The sequence below is a fragment of the Nicotiana sylvestris genome, chromosome 10, assembly GCF_000393655.2.
Source record: "Nicotiana sylvestris chromosome 10, ASM39365v2, whole genome shotgun sequence".
Lineage (NCBI taxonomy): Eukaryota > Viridiplantae > Streptophyta > Magnoliopsida > Solanales > Solanaceae > Nicotiana > Nicotiana sylvestris.
Window position 1 is genome coordinate 112998244 of NC_091066.1, and position 24514 is coordinate 113022757.

Genomic DNA, 24514 nt, shown 5'->3' on the forward strand with positions numbered 1-24514 from the left:
TTTCTACCATTGTTGAGTGACCAGAGTCAGTTGTTAAGATTATAAATTTTCTGTTTCTGCGTTGTTTCAAATTTTTTTAAAAAAGAGGAAAACGAAAGACTAAAACCCTCAACAAAAGAATATATCAAAACTGCATTAATTAGAACACATAGTATTAAGGTTCACAATTCTTTTATTTTTCATTGTATAAAATTGACTAGATCTTCTCGTTTGATTCCTCAAGGTACAACTTTCTCTATTTCCAGTTTTCTTCTTTGAATTTTCTTTCTTCTTTTGCCTTCCTTATGTATGTTGTACATATTTGATTATATGTTTCGGATATGTTAACCTGAGCACGGATCTGATTTTCTCGTCAATTTTTTGCCTTTTGTGAATTTGTTTAATCTCTGTTTCGTTAAATAAATTGATCCGGTCGGTTGAAAATTACCTATACCTATCTTTTAGTAATTTAATAATCTGTTCCTTTGCTCTATCTTCTGTTGACTTGAGGGATTGTACGCTTTTGAGTTTTTACCGCTACAATTTTGTCGGATTTGTGGATGGTTGATGATAAAGTTGGTGAATTTTTGCAGAGTACGTTAATTTCTTATTGTGAAATACTGTATTGCTTGTTAATTTGGTGTTGGAAATTAAATTAAGTTGTGTGTTGTGTAGTTTTCTGCATTTTTCCTGCATTTCCCCTGCTACTGTCGGGGCTACACCAGTGGTAGCGGTGACAGCCCCTTTTTGGTTTTTGGGTCGTGGTATTTTTTGTGTTTTCAGGGAAACTCTCGAAATTGTTGGAGACAAGTTGGGCGCAAGAGCACTAGCAAAGGAGAGCAGCCTGGGCGAGTGTCAGCAAAGGGCGGTGGGAAGCGGGCGTGAGCGTACAACTACATCGAGTATAGCAAATCAATCACAGGTTTTGTTCTCGGGAGTTGGTACCTCCCGCTTTACTGTTTCCCTTTTGGTGTTAGCTAAATTGATGTTCTTTAGTTTGCAATAGTTCAATCATTCAACTAGTGTGCTAGTAGTCACTTGTTTCCTTCTAGTTTGATTCGTTGTCCGTTGTGCACTAGCAAGTCTTCTTTAGATTGTCGTAGGTGTAGTGGCTGTAGTCTGGGATGATAGAATAAGGGCATGTCCTCGAGTGGGGCAGGGTGTGAGGCAGAGTATGGGGCGGGGGTCAAGGGGTAGGACAGGAGGCAGGGGAGGTAGAGGGGGCAAGGGAGCCTATAGGTTGAGAATCGAGTCATGGAACATAGGTTCACTAACGAGTAAGTCTATAGAGTTGGCGAAGATCCTTCAGAAGAGGAAGATTAATATAGCGTGTGTCCAGGAAACTAGGTGGGTCGGATCGAGGGCGAAAAACGCGGATGGGTATAAGTTGTGGTACTCTGGAGTCCTGAGGGGTAAGAATGGAGTGGGTATCCTGGTAGATAGCCATCTTAGAGAGTCGGTGGTAGAGGTCAGGCTAGTGAATGATAGATTAATGACTATTAAGTTAGTGGTGGGTGAGTGTATTTTAAATGTCGTTAGCGCGTACGCAACACAAGCAGGCTTGGATGAGGAGACTAAAAGGCGTTTCTGGGAGGAGTTGGATGAGATCGTTCGTAGTATCCTGCCTTCCGAGAGGTTATTCATAAGAGGAGACTTCAATGGTCTTATTGGGTCGTCTGCAAGTGGTTATACTGAGGTGCATGGCGGCTTCGGTTTCGAGGAGCGGAACGGAGGGGGAACTTCGTTGTTGGACTTTGCCAAGGCATTTGATCTAGTGATTGCGAACTCAAGTTTTCCGAAGCGGGAGGAGCATTTGGTTACTTACCAAAGTTCGGGGGCGAAGACTCAGATTGAGTATCTCCTCCTCAGGAGATGCGACAGAAGGTTATGCGAGGATTGCAAGGTTATCCCTGGTGAGACCCTCGCAACGCAGCATAGGTTTTTAGTGATGGACATTGGTATTATGATAAGGAGGAAGAAAAGGCCAGTACGAGGCCATCTAAGGATTAGGTGGGGCGCCTTGACTAAGGATAAAGCTCAGGAATTGGAAGGAAGGTTATCGGCAATGGGAGCGTGGAGAAGTAGTGGGGATGCAAACACTATGTGGTCGACGACGGCAGACTGTATAAGGAAGGCGGCGAGAGAGGTGTTAGGGATTTCTTTGGGCCGCACCGGTGGCCACAAAGGAGACTGGTGGTAGAATGCAGTTGTCCAAGGTAAAGTGGAAGCAAAGAAGGCGGCTTACCTGCAGTTAGTAGGGAGCACTGGCGAGGAAGAGAGGAGAGCGAACAGTGAGAGGTATAAGGTAGCTAGGAAGGAGGCGAAGATGGCAGTCACAGAGGCTAAGACTGCAGCTTTTGCTCGTCTGTATGAGGACCTGGGGAACAAAGGTGGGGAAAAGAAGTTATTCCGACTGGCTAAGGTGAGAGAGAGGACGGCTCGGGATCTGGACCAAGTGAGGTGCATAAAAGATGAGAACGACAAAGTTTTGATGGGGGATGACCAGATTAAGAGGAGGTGGCAGACCTACTTTCATAAACTTCTAAATGAAGAAGGGGATCCGGATATCGTACTAGGTGAATTGAGGAATGCCGATAGTCCCCATGAATTAAGTTATTGTAGGGACATTGAGGTCGATGAGGTCATGGAGGCGATGCGTAAGATAAGAAGGGGCAGAGCTACCGGACCAGACGAAATTCCGATTGAACTTTGGAGGTGTGTGGGTAGAGAAGGCTTGGAATGACTTACTGGGTTATTTAATATTATATTCAAGACTAATATGATGCCTGAAGAGTGGAGGTGGAGTACAATGGTTCCGTTGTATAAGAACAAAGGCGATATCCAGAGCTGTAACAACTATAGGGATATCAAATTACTGAGTCATACCATGAAAGTTTGGGAGAGAGTGGTAGAAATGAGAGTGCGACGGACAGTGTCTATTTCAGAAAACCAGTTCGGGTTCATGCCGGGGCGATCTACCACAGAAGCTATCCACCTTATTAGGAGGATGGTGGAACAATACAGGGATAGGAAGAAGGATCTCCACATGGTGTTTATTGATCTGGAGAAAGCGTACGACAGGGTTCCTAGGGAGGTCTTATGAAGCTGCTTGGAGGCTAAAGGGGTTCTGGTTGGCTACATTAGGGTGATTAAAGACATGTATGATGGAGCTAAGACTCGGGTTAGGACAGTAGGAGGCGACTCCGAGCACTTCCCGATTGTTACGGGGTTGCACCAAGGGTTTGCGTTCAGCCCATTCCTATTTTCCCTGGTGATGAATGCACTAACTCATCATATTTAAGGAGAGGTGCCATGGTGCATGCTATTTGCTGATGACATATTTCTAATTGATGAGACACGAAGCGACGTCAATGGGAGGCTAGAGGTTTGGAGACATGCCCTTGAGTCTAAAGGTTTCAAGTTGAGCAAGATAAAGACGAAATACCTTGAGTGCAAATTTGGGGTCGAGCCAACGGAAGCGGGAGTGGATGTGAGGCTTGACTCTCAAGTCATTCCCAAGAGGGGTAGTTTCAAGTACCTTGGGTCAGTTATTCAGAGGATCGGGGAGATCGACGAGGATGTCACACACCGTATAGGGGTGGGGTGGATGAAGTGGAGGTTAGCGTCGGGAGTCCTGTATGATAAGAAAGTGCCACCGTTACTAAAAGGTAAGTTTTATAGAGCAGTGGTTAGGCCTACTATGTTGTATGGGACTGAGTGTTGGCCGGTTAAGAACTCACACATCCAGAAGATGAAAGTAGCAGAGATGAGGATGTTGAGGTAGATGTGCGGGCATACAAAGATGGATAAGATTAGGAATGAAGAAATTCGAGAGAAGGTGGGCGTGGTCCCCATGGAGGACAAGATGCGGGAAGCAAGACTCCGATGGTTCGGGCACATTCACAGGAGGAGCATTGATGCACCGGTGAGGAGGTGTGAACAACTGGCTGTGGTGGGTACAATGAGAGGTAGAAGGCGACCTAAGAAGAATTGGGGAGAGGTGATCAGGCAGGACATGGCGCGACTTAGAATTGCCGAGGACATGGCCCTTGACAGGGAATTGTGGAGGTCGAGCATTAAAGTTGTAGGCTAGGGGAAGTTGTGAATATTTCTACAGCGCACTAGAGTGAGATTAGCCAGTTATGAGTTAGTTTTAGGATTCTAGTGGTCATCTACTGATGCAGGGCTTTAGCTGCTGGTTATTATTATACCTTCCATCTATTTCGTATTTCTTATATTGTTGTTATTTTATTATGATTCTATTGATGGTACTAATATATCGTCTCCTGTTGCTTTCTTGAGCCGAGGGTCTCCTGAAAACAGTCTTTCTACCCCTCGGGATAGGGGTAAGGTCTGCGTATATATTACCCTCCCCAGACCCCACTTGTGGGATTATACTGGGCCGTTGTTGTTGTTGTTGTTGTTGTATATGTATATTATATATTGACTAGAAAAAATAAACATTAAATTCGGTGGACTATTTGGGTAACCCAACTGAATATATTTTGGGCCTTAACCGAAGCAGCCCAAGAGTTACCCGTCCATAGAAGATTCACCAGCTATTTTCACAATCGATCTCTTTTTCTTGTTCTTCAAGCCTTGGCTATTTTCACAATCTCTCTTTCCGATTCCGAACTTTACCTTTTCAGCTGCAGCAAGTAAGTCGCTACTAAGAACTTCAATTTAAGTTTCTTAACGATTCACAGTTCCATTATACTGCATTCCTGTCTTTAACTTTTGCTCTGTGGGTAGGTTTTATTTGGAGGTTAAAATGACGGCTAAGACAACAATGGATGTTCCCCAAAAAGGTGGGTTTAGTTTTGATTTGTGTAGAAGGAATGAGATGCTGGTCAATAAAGGACTCCGTTCTCCTTCTTTTCTCAAGACTGGTACTACCATCGTCGGCTTAATTTTTCAGGTCCGTTCCCCTTTTTTAATTTGCTAAATTTCGGTTTGGGTTAGTTTTGTTTGTGTTTTATGGGTCTATTGTTGGATTACGTAAGTTAAAGGTTCTTACTTTGGAATTTTTTTAATGGTTTGATGTGGTGAATATTTCTGCAAAGAATAAAAAAACTACAAGCAAAGCTTTCAGTATTAGGGTTATTGCCCCAGGGGCAGGGGCACGGGATGCGTAATATTCCTGATTTTCGTCTAGGTCAACGAGTCAACCATGCCTCATCCCAAAGTTTGTCGGGGTCGGCTATATGAATCTCCTTATCTGTTCTACATTATTGGGTTCATTTCATTCCAACACTAAATCATTTTCCTTTAAAGGTAAACTAGGGGTTCTCGGAAAGGATTCTTTTTTTTTATATAAGTAAAAACAAAGGATTATAACATGGTCAGTGATGATTCATACAGCCTACCTAACTTGTTTGGGAGTAAAATCAAAGGATTGTTAGATCTCACACAATTTTCATGTAGACGTCTGAAAATATGGAAAACGTTGCCATAGCAGACCATTATTATCTATTAACTATTAAGTGACCATTATTATCTATATTCCTCCCGAGCTTCAAGACAGGAAAGTTTATTCATATCAACATAATAAACATAGATTTATTCATATCCTAATTCCACTCACTCTACTCAATGTTTTCAGTTCAACGTCTTCTCTTTCTAAATATGGTATGTTCTGTTAATCTGATGTAGCAAGATCTTGCACCTCCTACTGCTTACCACATGTATTTGAAAAAGAGAAGCTAATTTTCTTGCTAAAAAGTGAGATGTATGCCTCAAGCTGTGAAGCGAACGCCTTATTGGACTTTTTTTTTAATGTGCTAAAAAAATCAATATGATCAATGATACGGAAAAAATAGGAAGATAAACAGAGAGAATTTTAAATGATCTTATGATGGAAACACCTCTCATTAATTGGCTAAGGGCAAAAATGAAGTAAAAATCTGAAGGCCTCACTCAAATATGGGTACTCCTTGTAATAAGGGTGTAAAAACATCAGACCAAAACCATACAGGTGGAGGCCTCACTCAAGAAAGCTAACTCCTCAGCATAATTTCACCTCTGCCATGCACAAGGCATGTTGGCAATGCCTCTTGCATTGTGGTGCGCCTATATAACACTGCTCAGACCTAATTCATTGCAAAGGGATTTATTCTATTTACAGAGCAAAAAAGAGGGAGCGAATTTTGTTCTCCTCATCTGGTAATTCAGAGATGTTTGGATTCTCGCACAGAAGTTGTGTAATGAAAACCATTAAGAGCAAAGATGTTTTAACATTATAGGGGTCCAAGCTTACCTTAGTTTCATTTAACTACATTCATAAGAAATTCTTTTCAAAATGGTGTTGTGCTTTAGTTAAAATAGCAATAGAATCATATGGCATCACAGAGATCATACAATTTGTTGAAATTAATTATACTGTAATCGTTCAACATAATCAGCAACTGACTAGAGCATACAATATGGTGACTCTTGAGCTGGTTGCTTGTATGATCTGCATTCTTTTGCGTTGCCAAATAATTTAGTTCATCCGACCAGAAGTTTGACATCAACACTACTGTGAAAAAGGAGGAAAAAACATATTAGAATGTCATTTAATGCTGCATGGATTTCCTTGTAAGTTCTTGGTCAAAAAAATGTATTTCGTATTAAGTTAGTAGTCTAACCATACGCATGAGTTGTCTGCAATCTGTGTTCTTTTTAGGCAGAATACATATTTTACCCCCGGGCTTGAGGCCTAATTCCTGTGACAATCATGTCGACCACGGGTAACCTCTTACACACTCACAATTGTGTCTGAGACACCACTTTTGACCAGACCACTTCTTCTTGGAGATTGTATCACACTGGCCAATTAAAGCATGACACGTGTCATAGCTCAAGAAAAAAAATCTAATTTGCACTCAAATGGCCAACAACAACAACAACAATCCAGTATAATCTCACTTAGTGGGGCTTGGGGAGGGTAGTGTGTACGTAGACCTTACCCCTACCCTGAGGTAGAGAGGCTGTTTCCAAATAGACCCCGGCATCCTTCCCTCCAAGAACTTCCCACCTTGCTCTTTGGGAGACTCGAACTCACAACCTCTTGGTTTGCACCCAAATGGCCAAAAAAATTAAAATAATTTGAAGTAGAAAAACATAAATGAATCCCTCCCCCCCCCCCCCCACCCGTCTCCTCTTCTTCCAAACCCCACTTTTGATCATCTTCTCCACCTCCTTCGCCAAAAACAAATTCCAAACCCTCCTCTCCACCAACCCGCTCCTTCTGTTTGTTTACCTCTATTATAGTTAGTTTTAAACCTCATGAAAACTCATCAATAATTCCAAGAAATTCATCTCACCCAAAATCAGAAATACTCAAAAGACTATTTTTTTTCCAGATATGTTCTTGATTCAATGAAGAATTGGAACATAGTCCTGTTTCCTTCTCAAAAAGTCGTGTTTCATAGAATGGAGTATTATCTGATAAAAAAAGAAAAATAAGGAAAATATAAAATTCATCTTCCAAATCTAGAGTTGTATAAGAGAGAGGACGAAGATCTTTCAAATCTTGCCGGTGATAATGGTGGATTCATCGCGGTCGGACTTCAGCCTCAATAGCTTCGTCGGTGATTGATTTTAATGGCTAAATAGTAGTTATAGAGAGGAAATTAGGTAGGGACTGCATATTTTTCTGCTTAAATAGCAGGAAGCTTGAGGAAAAGCTGTTGATGAGGTCACAAAGCAGAAGGTAGTCTTTCAAGATCCAGAAAAGAACGTCATACTTATTGAGAAAATATAGAAGGCATCATGATGTAGGTCATTGTCTGGAATTGAGACCCGTTAGTTTCTACTTTGTGGTATTAACTTCATTCAACTGATTATATAACTATCTATAAACACATTTAGGTTGTCTTCCAGAGAATGAAATTAAAATAGGAATGCTGATAAAAAAACCGAATGAAGAGTTATTTGCATTTCAATGAATAGTACCTCTCAAAGATTGCTGCTCCTTCACATCTTTCTCTTCTTTCCCTCTTCTGTTGTTTTTATGGACAATTTGGCTCTTTCTGTAGTGCTCTTATTGATTTTCCATGAGCCCTTGCATGATGAATCAGTAGACTCTGGAAATAGTGCTTAATTGACATATTATAACATGCTTGTTAGAAAATGTGACATTTTGGGGTTACTTTATCTGTTCAATTATGCACAAGTCATGCAGAATCTAGAATCGATGCCCTTAATCAACTTGTTGAGCATGATTCTTGTTCAGGATGGTGTTATCCTTGGAGCCGACACACGGGCAACTGAAGGGCCAATTGTTGCCGATAAAAACTGTGAGAAAATTCATTACATGGCTCCTAATATATATTGCTGCGGAGCTGGGACAGCTGCGGATACAGAGGCGGTTACTGGTAATGAGCTTTATATCCTTATTCTAGGAGTTCTTGGAAATTGTTTGCAATATATATACCTTCTCCTTTTAAGTTTCCAATCCGGTTCTCTCTCTCTCTCTCTCTCTCTCTCTCTCTCTCTATGTCATCTCTTAATGTTAATTTAGAACTGTTATTCTCTAGACATGGTCAGTTCCCAGCTGAAGCTTCATAGGTTTCACACTGGTCGTGAATCCAGGGTTGTGACAGCTCTTACTCTTTTGAAGTCTCACCTTTTCAGGTAAAGCTTCTATTGTTAATGTTCCTAATAGGCATAGTAGTGTCTTCGAGTGCATTAAAAAATCAATCCTAGAAGCCTAACTATGCTCTCTTTACCAGCTACCAAGGCCATGTCTCAGCTGCTTTGGTCCTTGGTGGTGTGGATGTCACAGGGCCCCATCTGCATACTGTAAGTAGTGTTCACATTTATATTTGTGTATAAGTATGTATATAAATGTATGTGGGCGTGTGTGTGTATATATTTTTCCTCATTTTCATTAAAGTTCCACTATTTGGTCAATCGATCGCCTCTCAGATTTATCCACATGGATCAACTGATACTCTGCCATATGCTACAATGGGCTCTGGTTCCCTCGCAGCAATGGCTATCTTTGAGTCAAAATACCAGGAAGGGATGAACGTAAGTTTGTTTCTTTAAGCTAGAGTAGTTTGCTGCATTTGGTAGATGTATTATTAATCCTGAATGTTGAGGGGAATTTGTTGCAGAGGGATGAAGGGATAAAATTAGTAGCAGAGGCCATATTGTCCGGAGTATTCAATGACCTCGGTAGTGGCAGCAATGTTGATATCTGTGTGATAACAAAGGTCAGCTTTCCTTTAAGTGAACCTAATGGGGAAAAAAAAAGCTCTCCTAGCGATAATGACGAATTTTCAGCGTAGAATGCATAACACCATTTTTTGTTTTTTTTTTATAGCATGTGGCTTCTAAACTTTTATCTTGATTGTTAGGGAAACACGGAGTACTTAAGAAACCATTTGTCGCCTAATCCCCGCACCTATCCACAAAAAGGTTACTCGTTCCCCAAAAAGACTGGTTAGTGTTCTCAGACTTGTCAACATGCAATGTAATAGAGCAAGTATCACGGTTATTTGAATTACGAATGGAATTTTGCTAATGCGTCGGCTGGAATTCTTTGGCTTGCAGAAGTTCTCCTTACAAAGATTACACCATTGAGAGAGATTGTACAAGTGATTGAAGGTGGAGATGCCATGGAAGAATGACTTGTATTGCAATGATAAAATCCATTCGTGAACTATTAGAGTGTCAAACAGTTACATGAGTATTTAAGTGTTGAAAAACCTTCAATTGCATGTCTAAATGAAGTACTCTGTGTTATCAGATGTAGCTTCCAAAGAAACTCCTTGCTAGAAAACGAATGATTGGTTTGATTTGAAGAAAGGATTTTGTTGTTTTTGTCACCCTTGTGCTGTCAATAATTTTGAACCACTGACTTCCAGGATCACATGTAGTGTCATTTGTGCTCAAACACTTGCATGTTTGTGTGACAATAACATTGTTGGAATCAACATCCAAGCAAACACTAGTAGCATCTTGTAGCTTAGAAGACAGGTGCATCTTAGAGTCCGAGATGGTTTCCCATTTTGAGCTGTCATCACTGCATGTTATACCAAGTTTTGCTGGCTCCCCAAGCTTATCTGCTTGCAGGCAAAAGTAAGTTCCGATGACTGTCAGTGTTTTTTGGGGAGCATACCTCCATGCTGCAGCCTCAGAGCATGAACCTAACTCCAATGGCTGCAGAAATGAGGTTCTTCGAACACAAAGCCCTGTCTTTGGATGGAAAATCACTTTATGGAGACGAGTCTCGGTATAACCTGGTCCTGCATTTGAACCAAGGTAAATGCTTAGTTCTTTTTTCATAAAGAACTTCTAACAATTATGTTGCCAGATTGTGTGTCGGATCCTCCAAAATTAGTGCATTTTTGGAGGATCTGACACGGGTGAGGCAACATTTTTGAAAAGTCATAGATGTTACCACTTCAGCTTATACCTTGGAATGGAGAGCGGATGGCTGAGATTCTTTCCAGAAAGCTTGAGTTCCTGATATCACGCCAGTTGCAATCTAAAACCCCATAGTACTCATTGAGTCCCACAACCCCATCTCTCAAATAATAGCTCCCAACAAGTGTCCAGAGTGCCCAATCAAAGTCAAGTTGAGCTGCCAGTCCAAGAAAGCAATTGAAATACCTATTGTCATTCACATTAGTGCCTCTTTGATCCACTCCAAACTCGCTCACAAACAATGGGTAGCCTTGTTGTAACACAAATGTTCCTTTGCTCACCATGTCATTCAACACTACTCCGCATGCTTGGTTTGCACTGTCTCCTGACCAAGTATCTCCATCTGTGAAACCGTATCGATGAATCTCATAAACTAGCTTGCCACTGAATGTCAAGTTTACTGGTCTTTGGTGCAAGAAAGAAAGATCCTTGTCGAAACTTAGGCCGGATAGAATAATAAGAACATTGGGATTAGCTGCATGCACTGCTTCAGCTCCTTTCTGCATGTACCTGCCTCAACAACCACCACTTTAATTGGTGAACCATAGCAACAAATATAAATTTTTAAGCATTCAGGCGCGGTAAAATGTTTGAACATAAACTGCATTCACGGTGATGTGTTGCAACTTAGCCCAATTATATACATTGTTTAGATGATTTTCAGGTATATATGTAGTGCACGCTGCAACGGAAGTCATTTTCAGGAAAATATTAATAGGTAGATTTTCAACTATGTTTAGAAGATTTTTTGGCGTTAGGTTATCATCAGGAAAAAAGGAATTCATTCATCAACCAAAATTAGAAAGCATTTTCAAGAAAAAGAAAATTTCACTCACTGATTAAAACTTGGAAAATGTTTTCAATCTTTAATGGGAAACTTTCTCAAGATAATTTTTTTTATGAAAGATTAATTCGGCTATACCAAAAATATTACTCTCTTCGTTTCCGTTTAAATGACATACATTCCGTATTAGTCCGTTCAAAAAAGAAAGACATATTTCTATATTTGAAAACAATTTACCTTTAAACTTTTTATTTTACTCACTTTACCCTTAATGAGAAGCTTTTATAGTCACACAAATACTTGACCCCATAAAGCTTTTAGCCCTTAACCTTTTAGAACTTCATTTTTCAAAAGTTTTCTTTTTTTCTTAAACTTTAAGGCAAGTCAAACTGTATCATCTAAATTGAAACGGGGTATATTATATAGTTCGAGCTTGAGGCAACAGATAGGTGCAGTGCAGATGCAGCCTGCCGTCAACATGTAGTCAAAATTCAGAAATTTTGATAGATTGAATAGTGGTATGTACCTGTACCAATCATGAGCATTTTGTAGAGGTCCACGAAGTTCATTTCGTAAGCTCATGCCTACTACATTGTTAGTACCCTTGAAAATGGTGGCTACTTTGGTAAGGCCTTGGAGCCAGAGGTCAGGGTCAAAGTACTTATCTCCAAAGAAGCCATTGCCATCGAATCTGCTGCAGCACCAGCCAGGCTTGCTTATGTGATTATCTAATATGATCATTACATTGTTTTTTGCAAGGCTAGCCACCACTGCCTGTCATAAATATAAATGGATAATTGGACATACTATATATGGTAAAGTCAACAACTGAAAAGAGTATTGATATAAGTTTTTCAACAAAATTAGCTAATATATGGAGGAAAAACTAGACGTCTCAAGAAGAATGACACTGTTACTAACTATTTGAGAATATAATTTCTTTTCTGATGATAATTTTATAATATTTTTACTTATATAAAATTGTGATTTTGTGTAGTTTTTTTAGTAAATGCATGAATGTTGTTTTTAAAATATAAAGTATCAGTCTACAGATCAACACTGAAACTTATATGGATTAACTGTCGTATTTTGCACTATGTCATTCTGTTGGAACGGAAACAGTACATTTAGGTTGTTTATCATCCAACAAAATTACAATTTGAATGAGGATATCTATAAATTTCATAATATTGTGTTGGGATTGTTCTACTTGGTCAATAATTGCTTTTTAGGATGCACCTTTTTTAAGAAATAAAAAGGAGTAGTGGCGTGCAAGAAAAGATGATATTTGTTGGAGGTCACCATCACTACAGCGTCATTGCTACTCAATCTACTTATAGATAAAATAGAATAAAACAAAAAGGATTGAATCAACTATTATAAACTGGTTTTTAAGATTCCAAACAAAATCGTTTCATTGAACGAATAGAGTAGCTCAAAGCAACATTTCTCTATTTGATTCTTTTTCAAAAGTAGATATAACATCAAGTTTTAGAGAAAAAGAAGGAATTACAGAACTGCACAATTATTCATATTCCTGCGATATTAAGGTGGTGACAAATTATTGTCAGTGGCCAATGAAAGAGATAAGAATACGTTCCTTAGTTATGATATAAATAAAATTAAAATTTGATCTATACCAAAAGTTTGATTTGCCAATATGGTTTAAACAAACTTTGACACGCATAGTACAAAAATTAATTTAATGAGCATAATTACATAAACTGATATATCTATAAACACAAAAAAAAATGTTCACGATACTCTTTCACTCGAACAATTTAAACAATTTAGTTGGTCTGTGAAAATATTCGACATTTTAAAAGGAACACGAGTTGATAGGTTTTAAATGGTGGGAAAATCCATTAAAATATTATGTTTGATCTCTTTATAAAAAATTATACTGGATCTATATTATTATATAGTGATCGCAATGATGGAAAATGACATCGATCCAAATGTGGACAATAATTATGGGATGGAAGGAATATATACTTTCGGCGAAAGTCTTCCATCAACATAAAATAATGCTAACCGTATTTTTCCTTTTTTTCCCGGAGCTAACCCTACATTGTTGAAAAACTACGTATGCCCATTGGAATGTGACTTCTAACCACCTCTCTACCTATCATTTATTTATCTTATATTTCTCAACTTCTTGTTTGAGCAAGAAAAAAATATTAGCGTAAGTCACTAGTCAAGCAACAAAATCATTAAGTCATTTGTAAAGTAATTACAGAAAAATTTATGTCTTATCAAAAATGATAACTAATCTTGAAATATACTGATGATGTAAAAAATCTTTATACGGAATGCAAATTAAATTTGTTACCTGGTAAGCATCGAGGACAGAGAGATCAACAATGGAAGGATTGTTAGCTTGAAGACCAACAATGGAAGCAAAGAGTCCAAGGTTCTTGAAAGATTGTCTTACAGTTATTGATCCCAAAGAATCATTAGTAAACAAGAAGAGTGGCCATGTAAGTCTAACACAATTAAAACCCATGTTGATAATAGCTCGAGAAATTGCATCCACTGGCTGTTGGTTTAGCCCTTCTGCCACCATAACTTCCATATGTGACACCCAATTTACACATGCCAGTTTCACTCTTTGCCCTGTTGAGTTCACAATCCATCTTGATTTTGTGTAAAGTGGCTGTGATGAAACAGTAACATGTTGGTTGATGATCAGAACAAATAGAAATAGATGAATGCTGGAGAAGGAGGATGATGATGGCGACTTCCACATATTTTACAAAGTCTTATCTGTTGTTTTTAGGATTCTCGGGTCATTTTCCTACGGGGAGATGACTATTTATAGCTAAGGCCACCTTACCCCAGGGATAATTTTTGGGTAATTTAGCTCCAACCCTCCCCTATTTTTGTCCTCAAAATGGGGATGAATTGTGTTCCCTCAAATATGGGGTACACTATTCATTACTATTCATCACTTTTTTATTTTATTTTATTATTTAATCTTTTAATTTATCTCTTTATATGTACCTAATTATATTTATGTAATGTCTTTATAGTATTAATTTTATATCTTAACTTTGGTGTATAATTTTGATAAATTAATTTTCGTGCATTTATTATTTTTATGTAAACTTGTAAATTAATTTTATTATAAGTTATAATTGTACAAAAAATATATAATTATCTCAAAGATGTTCATTTTGCACATAGAAGAATTAAGGACAAAGATGCTCATTTTAGACTTCGAAATGCATTAATAGATCATTTATGGGAGAATACTAGAGGTTGAAGTTGAATATTTATGTAGTATTTTGAATGAATTTTATCGTTATGTAATATGTATTTCTTGTATCGCAATGATTTCACTTTTATTTGAATTATTAGTTAATCTATAATAATTGCTTACAAATTATATTATTTAAAATTTTATGAAATTGTTTTAATGAAAATTACAAATTAATAAAAATAAAAGATGGAATTTGTTTAATGAAAATTAAAAAATAAAATTGAAATGAAAGATAATAATATAATATAAAAGAGAGAGAAGAATATAAAAAAGTTTGGAGAAAAAATGGGGGAATGGTTGAAGTAAGTTGTCCCCAAAATGGGGAAATCCCCGTTTTAGACCAAAATGGAGTAAAGGGTGGAGATGTCCTAAGAGAAAAACTATCACTTTCAAATTAATAAGATAGTATGGGTTTTATAGTATTACTAGTTTCTAGATACGTGCGATACACGTGTATTATATCGACAGTGCATACTTTTTTTAAATATATAAATAATACTTCCTCTGGTCCACAATAAGTGACCAATTTACTTATTTATTTTGGTCCAAAATAAGTGTCAATTTATATAATCAAGAAAAAATTTAATTTCTTTTTACAAAATTACTCTTATGTACATATTCCTAAAAAGTTTTCTTACTCCTCACATTAAATATTTAATTAAGGGTAGTTTAGTCATACTAGATATTTTTGTATAGAATTTAATATTTTTTTAATCGGCGTGCCAAAAGTAAATTGGTCACTTATTGTGGACCAGAGGGATTATTAAAATATAATGAGTAATTAAAATTTTGAAAGGAAAAAGTACAAGCTGAAATGGATGAGCAGTAAGCCTATTCAAATGATTTGGTCGCCGATCAAAATTATAGTTTGTAGGTTGTACACAACTAATTCAATTGGTATAACCTTTTTCTTAGGTAATTATTCTGGTTGACAGTTTTCTTATTTTTTGAATTTCGACAAAACATAATTTAAAATGTGAATATGAGCAATATATAATTGGTTATGCTTGATGCTTCACGTCTTAAAGTTTGTGACCGTCTACAACAAATTGTAGCCTCCTTTTTATGATCGCGTATATATTAAGAAACTTTTGGTTACGATATTACTTATGCTAATAGTTTTCCTACAGATTTTGAAGTTCGAAGAGGGAAGTTATTCATATACATCAGATTGTTGTTCAAAGAATATAAAATAAATTAACATATATATATATATATATATATATATATATATATATATATATATATATATATATATATATATATAGTCTTATGGTATGCGCTTTGCGCGCGTATAATATATCAGTAATTATTTTATAAATAATACATTAAATATTGTTTACCGTAAAAATGGTAATAACAATTAAATTTGTTGATGAGACTCTAAAAATACGTGATTTATTTTTATGCTAGTTGTTAAACAGTTGATGCTAGGTATGTGAAGTTTAAAGACGAAATGCGAACTAAAGTAGAATTATAACCAAACCGAGGAGTTGGCTATTCGGGCCCCGGACTCACCGATGAGGGGCCTCGAGGTCGATGCCTGGGCTCGGGCTTGAGCTATCGGGGATAATAGGGAAGGGGCTAACAGTTAGGATATGATTAAGCGAGGCACTTTATGGCCAACGACAAGCAATAAATGAAAAACAAGTATGAAGTCAACAAATAAGAGCAATAATATCGAAAGAATATGTTAGAGAGAAGAGAGAGAGAGAGAGTTGTTGATACCCAATTTTTGCCCTATATATTTTTCATATGCAAAATACTTTCAAAATAGCATACATATGCATATATAAGTATGTCCAAGTGTTTTATTATTTTTCCAATTTTTAAAAGATTTTTTAAATCAATTTATCGCCTTATTTTATAAAACAAAACCAATAATTATTTCACAAATTATCATTTTCGGTAACTTCTTTATTGAATTCTCATATTTATACCAAAATATAGCTAAGGTAATTTTTGCACATTTTTTACAAATTTATTTAGTATTTTAAAGTTAAATTGCATATAATTGCAATTTTAGCCTATTTTAAGATTTAATTGTGTTTATAATTACAAATTTGATTCCAGTATTTTTAATTTAATATTTACATATTATTAATCGATTTAGTACCTTTAATTTGTTTCTAGAAATTATTTTACTATTTTTTATAGAATAAAAAGGGAAAAAGTGGCTATTTAAATACTAGCCCTGCCTATTTAAATTTTAGCCCAAATCGACCCCCCAATTAACCCCAATTTCAATTTCAAATGGACCGGCCCAATTCCTAAACTACCCTCCCCTGATCCAATTAAGTTTAACCCGTCCGGCCCCCCATTAAATCCAGGTCGTTGATCAAAATGATCAACGGCCACAAACCCTCCTTTCCTTTTTTAATATACCAACACCCCTTAACCCTAAATCAGTTCACCTAACCAGCCACCTCTGAACTCTCAAACTCTCTCAAACATTCCCAAATCCTAACTGCCTCCTACCACCACATCCACCTTGAAACCCACCGGAATCCATGGATTCTCAGGCTATGAGAGTCTTATACTCACCTTCTCTTGCTCCCACGAGCCTGATACCTGAAGAGCCGAGGCCTGACCTCAAAGGTTTTCACCCAAACCTCTGTCGATTCAAGGTTCCACGGCCATCTCCGGCTTTACTCCGGCGTACCATGGTGGTTTGAGCCTGATTCCGACTTCTCCGACTCAGATCGGTGACCTTTCAAAGCCTATCTCACTTCTAGGGTTCTTTTGAAACCCTAACCCTTCGAGGTTTTCTCCGATTTCCTTAGATCCATTGTGTATTTGTGCTCTCCTTGAGTTTTCAAACGATTTCCCTAACTTTTCTTTCAAAAATTACTTTCAAAACCGCTTCGTTTCCGATCTAGGGTTTTCTGAAAATGCTTAAGTGTTTCTCTGACTTTCTCTCCTTTGTCTTTTGTGTTTATTTGCCTCTACTGTGTTCTTATGTTTTCTTCTACCTTGTATGTTCTTCTACTGAGTTTTTACACCCCGTTCTTGTATGTTCTTTTGTTGAGTTTTTACACCCCGTTCTTGTATGTTCTTTTACTGAGTTTTTACACTCCGTTCTTGTATGTTCTTCTGCTGAGTTTTTACACTCCATTCTTGTATGTTCTTTTACTGAGTTTTATATACTCCATGCTTGTATGTTCTTCTACTATGTTTCCATACTATGCTCTCATATGCTTTTCTACTGTGTTCTTATATTTTTTGTCTTCTGCTATGTTCCAGCATGTTTCTCCTACTGTATTTTCTTGATAAGTTCTTAAGTTTCCTTATTTTCCTTCTATTAAGCCTTGTTTAAGTTTTTTCTGAAAAATCTCTTAAGCATGTTTCTTTTACTGTTTCTATCAGTGTTTTTCTTTTAAGTGCTTCTACTGTGTTCCACATGTTACTTTGCTATCATGTTTTTCTCATGAGTTTCTATTGATGAAAGAAGCGTGCAAGAGGTTTCAACTCTGAAACCTCTGAGCTTGTTTCAACTGCTTGCCTTCTCATCTCTGTACTTGATTCAATGTGAAAACCCTAGAATTTGGGGGTTCCGCCAAGCTTGATTATGTGATTTGATTGAACTTAGGGTTTATTTCAAAACCCCTAACTCTTTCAGACCCATTCCTTGCTTTCATATGACTCTGACCTTTTGCTAAACTTTTCTATACCGGATTTTCTACTGACTTTACAATGACACTACAGTCTTCCTTCATGCTTAACATGTTCGTATGCTCCTTATATATGATAGACTTCTCTTTAAAGTAGCTTTTGAATTTGTGATTAGTTCCTACTTCCCTCTGAATATGGGTCTAATTGATTCCCTTTCCATTGTTTGCTGATTTCCCTTAAGTTAAAAACATTTCCCATCTTTTGACTTGGTTTATTCATACAAAATCTCAGACCCTTTTAATTTACTGGTTGTTAATTGATCTTTTTACTTTATTCGCACAAAATCGTGTATTTCAAAAACCCTGTCCTTAAATAACTTTTATGTATTCACCCCTAATTGCCTACTTTGCACAAAGTGTTTGATTAATTTCTTTCCTTAATTGGTTTATACCCGTTTGAATCTGAATCCCTTAACTAAATAGAGTCTTGTGTAATTGATTGACAATCAGCTCTTCAATTATTTCTTACCTTATTTCTACTTGGTTTTTACACTATAAAAAGGCACGACCCTTTTCACAAAAACACACTTCAGACTTCACAATTCACAATCTCTTCTGAACTCTTACTCACATAATAGAACTCTCTCTTCTTGTCTGCACTGAGGTTTTTACCAGACTATTGCATTTTTCTCTACTTGTTTCTTTGAAACTGGTATGTCCTAATTTCAAATTTCAGCAACCTCACACTGTGTTTACTTACAGCTTTCTGCATTATGTCTACTTTACTACTTCTGCAGAGTTAAATAATTAAACTAGCATGTTGATTCCCTTTTGCTTGTTTCTGCTATGAATCCCTATTCCCTATTTCCCTTTATGTGCTTTGAGTTACAGTTTAAAACATGGCAATATACAAGTTATTGTCTATGGATTGAACTTGATCCCTTAGGGGATCCTAACCTCTAAACAATGTGTTCCAGTAGGCTTATGGGTGTGCCAGCATCTCCCATTGTTGGGTTATGCCCACTAGCCTATTGTTTACCTCTTGCAACTCCCCATTCCCTATATCCCTATGTGTGTTGTTTCCCTTTCCCTTTACCCCTTTCAGAATTCTGCACTTACACTCTCTCTTAGTTTCTAAGTTCTGGCCCCCTCTTGTGAGCCTTGCCTTGGGACCTTGAGTTCCTTCTGAACTTAGACACCTGAGGGATGGTCCTTCCACATTGCACTTTGGCTTAATATGGCGATACATTTGGATGTAAGCACTGCCCAGAGTTCTTATGAAACTCTGACACACCCAAGTGGTAGAAAGGCTTTGAAACATGATCTTTGGAGTTGGTTTATTTCATACTTCAGACAGGAAGTCTGAATCAGGCTCTCCTTGGTTGTAATTTTCAACTTCTGATGTATTTTCTTTACTTTATTTTTCTGGACTGTAATAACTTTGTAATAAACTATTGGGGACAGCTAGTGAAAAAAGGGGGAAATAACTATGTATGTAAAAGGGGTAGATATCCTGCTCATAGGGAATTTCTGATCTCTGCATATCACATAGATATCCTGCCTATAGGAATTCTGCACTTTCATATGTAGATACTATGCCTATAAGGAATTCTGCACCCATATAGATATCCTGCCTATAGTTTTCTAAAATTCTGCATAGCGTATAGATATCCTGCCTATAGGAATTTTTGAATTTCTGCACATCATGTAGATATCCTGCCTATAAGTTCTTTCCGAATCTTGCATATGCATTCCTCATCAGGCAAACATGTTCGTAGGTCTTAAATAACCAACTGCGATTAGATATCATGTTCATATGCTTTAAACGAAATTCAGCATCTAGACTCATGCCTATAAGGTTTCTGCATTTTTTACTACATTTATAAGAGTGTCCAAATCGACAACACATAGAAAGCATGCCTATAAGAACTATCAACCAAGTCTGAAACGTTTCACTCGCTTATAGGTCTAAAAACAGTAACAACAATGTCTAATGTCTACAGAATTTATGATCTTTTGTCAAAACTCGTCTTTCCTGAATAACTGACAACCTTTTCTAAAATCAGTATACTTCACCTTTTCTGGAATCAGTAAATATCATGTCTATAGGGGTCTTTGTCTAACACTTAGGCAAGCCATAAGACAGTTTATAAACTGAATCAGATTTTATTAACTACAACCAGCAGGCAGACCTGATTCAGGCTTCTTATCTGAACTATATAATAAATCAATCTGCCTCCACCGTTTAAGTTTTAATCAGACCCTAAACAGTACATGCAAGTCATGCTACATTATGTGCTTTCTTTGGTTTAAAGGAGGTCTGTTTGAGCCCTTTTATTTGTTTATATGCTTCCCCAAACTTGTTATATGTGTTTTGTTTGTCGCCTTAGTATTTTACCTTTTGAAACCACAAATAAGCCCAATACCTCCTCTCCTAGGATTAGTAGTTCCAAATACCTCCGGGGCTGATAGGATTGGGGGGGGGGTATAACATGCAATAAGTAAACAAGACCATTATGCGCTTTAATACCTTAACGGAGTGGGAAAGGGTAGATATGGATATGATGACCACGCGATAACATCACGTGTAGCCCCTCATTGAGGAGTGATTACCGGATGTTGTGTAGGGTGATCCATATTATTAATAAACCTAGGACCCCCCCTTCCATTTGTTTTCTTTGTTTCTTTTAAATCTTTTTAAACCATTTCTTTTAAGAAAATCAACTCCTTTTAGTTCCTTTTTCTTACTTTTGTTTATTTGTAACTATTACATGAAAATCCCCTCTTATTTGAAGTTTTTTTTATTTGCCTATGTGTTATTTACACTTAAGTCACAATATAGCTTGGCCGGGAACCACACTAGTGGATCTTGAGGGGTGCCTAACACCTTCCCCTTGAGATAATTTCAAGTCCTTACCCAATCTCTGGTTGTTCAAACCAAACCTTTCTTAGTGTCCTAGTGCACTTAAATCATTAGGTGGTAACTCTTCAATTCAAACCCAATTCCCGAAAGGGAACGAGTTGTCTCCCAAATGTCACAAACCCGATTTTGCGAGAAAAAAGGAGGTGCGACAACATGGCGACTCTGCTGGGGATATCTTTTAGGCTTCTACCATTTCAAGCTATTACTTTGACTTTACATTTCTTATATGTCGTATTTGTTTAATACCTTTAAGCATTTAATTCCCTCTTCTACTGCAAAAACTAACTTGTCTCTTGTTTCTTTCCCTTGTTTCTTTCACTGTTTTCCTTTACTGCACTCCTTTATTACTGTTTTAAATTATTGTAATTATTACTTTATGAACGTGCAAATACGTGACAACTTGCTTTAATTATTGCATAAGCATGTTTTCAACATCATATTCCACTCATGCCAAACAAATACCATAGCAACGCTTATAATGAGTGGTTGCGCTCTTCCGATATTATCACCATTTAAATTCGGCAAAGGCGTATTTGCGGTAAAACCAGTCGATCAACGGTGTAGTCGATGGTTTCGTGCCTTTCCCTCTTGAGTTGTCCGCTCAAGGGTACCAGTCAAAAACCCCCATAGAAACCTTACTCTGTTAAATTGTGCATGCATCATGGTCAAACCTAGTCGAGTCAGTTATGTTGTCCGCATAGTGACTCTTTAAGATAGCCTTATCCAAAGTCCACTGGGTTTCCCAAAAACCCAAACAGACATTATCACGTTTTGTGCATTTATTTGGAGAACTAAATGCTTTTATGCCAATTATTGGTATTTAATAGTCGGGTCTGGTGGGGGTAAGGGCCTAACCCTTTTGTCTTGCAGAAACATGAGGCATGAAGTCCCCAGATTCGGCATGGTCACGAACATCCCCCCAAGGTTGCTAAGTTGGTGGGAGGATCTTCATTCCAGTGATCAGACTCTAGTCCGGAAATACCTAGGAAATCTACCTTCCCTCTTGGAGGTCCAGCCTAACAACAAAATCATAGAAGTTACTACTATGTTCTAGGATTGTGATAGGTTTGTGTTTAGCTTCGGAGAGATTGAGATGACACCCCTGCTAGAGGAAATATAAGGATTGGCTGGTATACCATGGGAGACCTCGGGTTTGTTAATGCCGGAAAATCGCAAGGGTAGAGGTTTTCTCAAAATGATGGGCCTAAAGAAGAATCCAGACTTGACATGTTTGAAGGAGTCCTACATTCCCTTTGATTATTTGTACGAGAGGTACGGTCACAGCAAATCCTACCGTACTTATCCGGATGAGTTCGCCCTTACATCGTTGGGGCATATTCACCGAAGGGTCTTTGTCTTCATGTTCTACTTCTTGGGGATGATAGTGTTTCCAATGAAGAAAGCAAGGATCCACACCAGGCTAGCCATGGTCACCAAAACTTTGATGGATGGAATTGGTAGACAACCATTTAGCATAGTGCCCATGATTATCGCAGAGATATACCGAGCCTTGGAAAAATGTCAACAAGGAGCCCAACACTTCGAGGGCTGCAACTTGCTACTCCAGCTCTGGCTCATGGAGCATCTTCAAAGGGGTGAATATCGGCAAGAGATTCAGTGTAGAGACTGGGACGATCATATAGCCTTCCATCAACCAAGGCGAATGAACTACATGCCCAATATGTTTGCTCAGCCAGAAGATGCCAAGGGGTGGGTGGAGCTGTTTGAAAATCTAACTGTGGATCAAATACAATGGATGTTCGAGTGGTTCCCTACTGAAGAGTTCATCATCCGATCCAGGGACGCACCATTTATGATACTGATCGGTTTGAGAGGAACCTACCCTTATGTCCCTCTACGAGTTCTGAGACAGGCTGGTAGGGAGAGGTTATACCAAGGGTCGACAAGATGAGTCACTTTTGGGCTGACTTCCAAGCTGATGACGGTCCTTATAAGTGCCAAGCTCAGCATATGTGGCATTGCAAGATCATCATGGGAAGAGATACTATCGAACCAGACAGATACCATGCTGGCTGCACCCCATACTATTCAGGCTGGTTGGAGGATAATCACAATGGTTTGGGCCAACCCGGGTTTGTTCAAGGTCATAGAATCATCGATGAAAGGGATGAAGCACAGGTCAAATACAACCAACTGCGCAAGAGGATTCGGGAATGTGAAAGCGAGCACTGTGAGATTCAAGAAGCCCATCAAAACTAATTGAAGAATGGAAAGACATGACTGTCAGTACCAACAAGCGATTAGGATACCTGGAATGAGGTTTAGTGGAGCTGGAAAGGAAGTTTCTCAAGAGGATCGAGGACTGCCAGAATGCTAAAGGAAACGAGGGTGGACACCTGGCCAGAGCCTACCTGCTGCTGGGACTTCGCGAGCTGGTGAAGTTGTTCGATGGAGCCAAAGATGCCGAGTCTGGGGAAGGTCCTTTTGGGACCAAATAGAGAGGAGTTTTCTTTTACTTTATGAAATGTAATAAGGCCAATGACCACTAGTGACATTTTATTCCTTGTTATTTAGTGTCGTTTTGGGATTCGTCTACTTTTTATCAATAAAATAAGGCATTTAGCATTCTAAGTTCTCCAAATCAAGTTATCGCTAGGCCTACCTCGGGCACAACGAGGCTCCCAAATTAGGACGCGATTTACATTCTTGGACTATGTGTTTAAATATCGCAACACTTTCTTATAATCCCCACTGACTTGATTACCTTTTGTTTTTATTTTGTTTTCTTTTATTATTCCCCTCCCCAAAGGTTAGTTCGTGCACTCTGGCATCATCATCTTATTTCACAAGATCCAAAGGCCTTTCCATACAGGCCGTAAGCCGAGGAGCAGGCCTCAACAATTGGACCATCAGAACCACCAGAGCCCGAAAAGCCTCGGGGTAGCAAGGCTGAACAAAGCATCATGCACTATCTTTTATTTTTACTATTTGATTTTCCTTTCGCATTTTGAATTTTCGCAATAAGATCTTCCACTGTTCAAAATAATTATGAAATTTATCAAAGCATTTCGGTTTCCTTACAAATATTACTCTTATTATTTTCTCTCATTACTTTACTTATACATCATTACTATTACTTATCTTGATGAACCAATGATTGTGACATGCAACAAGACAACGCAACAGACGGACATTGATTCAGAGGAAGATGAAATACCGGAAGAGATTGTTAAAGAGGTTGAAAATTTTGAGAACAGACCTAAGTCCAACCTGGACGAGACCGAGATTGTTAACCTGGGAGATGCAGAAAATGTCAAAGAAACTCGGATCAGCGTTCATTTGTCACCGTCAGAAAAGGAAGAATACACATAATTTTTGAAGGAATATGAGGACATATTCGCCTGGTCATATGATGACATGACTGGTTTGAGCACATCTATTGTGGCCCACAAACTGCCAATTGATCCAACATGTCCGCCGGTAAAGCAAAAACTCAGAAAGTTCAAGCCCGACATGAGTTTGAAAATCAAGGAAGAAGTCACTAAGCAGGTCAAAGCTAAGGTCCTCAGGGTAGTAGA

At 38.0% G+C, this 24514-nt stretch overlaps 3 protein-coding genes across 3 annotated transcripts; 2 read left to right on the forward strand and 1 right to left on the reverse strand.

Annotated features, from left to right (window-relative positions):
* Window positions 1-1471: 1471 nt before the first annotated feature.
* On the forward strand, window positions 1472-2722 carry LOC138879819 (uncharacterized). Its single transcript, XM_070159456.1, has 3 exons — window positions 1472-1937; window positions 2196-2401; window positions 2486-2722. Exons 1-3 carry the CDS (start codon window positions 1472-1474, stop codon window positions 2720-2722), a joined length of 909 nt encoding a protein of 302 aa, XP_070015557.1.
* A 1791-nt stretch (window positions 2723-4513) lies between these two features.
* LOC104217034 (proteasome subunit beta type-7-A) lies at window positions 4514-9794 on the forward strand. The gene is made up of 9 exons (XM_009767186.2): window positions 4514-4637; window positions 4732-4897; window positions 8195-8336; window positions 8499-8595; window positions 8694-8763; window positions 8890-8994; window positions 9081-9179; window positions 9324-9408; window positions 9520-9794. The coding sequence occupies exons 2-9, from the start codon at window positions 4751-4753 to the stop codon at window positions 9594-9596; spliced, it is 822 nt and encodes a 273-aa protein (XP_009765488.1). The 5' UTR covers window positions 4514-4637; window positions 4732-4750; the 3' UTR covers window positions 9597-9794.
* Window positions 9581-14003, reverse strand: LOC104217035 (glycosyl hydrolase 5 family protein-like). Its single transcript, XM_009767187.2, has 4 exons — window positions 13512-14003; window positions 11706-11953; window positions 10385-10905; window positions 9581-10214 (listed from the first exon to the last, which is right to left on the reverse strand). The coding sequence occupies exons 1-4, from the start codon at window positions 13926-13928 to the stop codon at window positions 9712-9714; spliced, it is 1689 nt and encodes a 562-aa protein (XP_009765489.1). The 5' UTR covers window positions 13929-14003; the 3' UTR covers window positions 9581-9711.
* Between the last annotated feature and the right edge of the window lie 10511 nt (window positions 14004-24514).

What these genes read in the sequence shown, in the direction of transcription:
- LOC104217035 (XM_009767187.2), bottom strand. Translation starts at nt 13,928, where the DNA reads ATGTGGAAGTCGCCATCATCATCCTCCTTCTCCAGCATTCATCTATTT. An exon ending in AATGCTCATGATTGGTACAG is followed by an intron (nt 10,906 to 11,705) that starts GTACATACCACT and finishes TTGTTGAGGCAG; the next exon opens with GTACATGCAGAAAGGAGCTG. An exon ending in CATCCGCTCTCCATTCCAAG is followed by an intron (nt 10,215 to 10,384) that starts GTATAAGCTGAA and finishes GTTCAAATGCAG; the next exon opens with GACCAGGTTATACCGAGACT.
- LOC104217034 (XM_009767186.2), top strand. Translation starts at nt 4,751, where the DNA reads ATGACGGCTAAGACAACAATGGATGTTCCCCAAAAAGGTGGGTTTAGT. An exon ending in TCGTCGGCTTAATTTTTCAG is followed by an intron (nt 4,898 to 8,194) that starts GTCCGTTCCCCT and finishes ATTCTTGTTCAG; the next exon opens with GATGGTGTTATCCTTGGAGC. An exon ending in TTGAAGTCTCACCTTTTCAG is followed by an intron (nt 8,596 to 8,693) that starts GTAAAGCTTCTA and finishes TCTCTTTACCAG; the next exon opens with CTACCAAGGCCATGTCTCAG.
- LOC138879819 (XM_070159456.1), top strand. Translation starts at nt 1,472, where the DNA reads ATGACTATTAAGTTAGTGGTGGGTGAGTGTATTTTAAATGTCGTTAGC. An exon ending in GTTTTTAGTGATGGACATTG is followed by an intron (nt 1,938 to 2,195) that starts GTATTATGATAA and finishes CAGTTGTCCAAG; the next exon opens with GTAAAGTGGAAGCAAAGAAG. An exon ending in AGTTATTCCGACTGGCTAAG is followed by an intron (nt 2,402 to 2,485) that starts GTGAGAGAGAGG and finishes GGGGATGACCAG; the next exon opens with ATTAAGAGGAGGTGGCAGAC.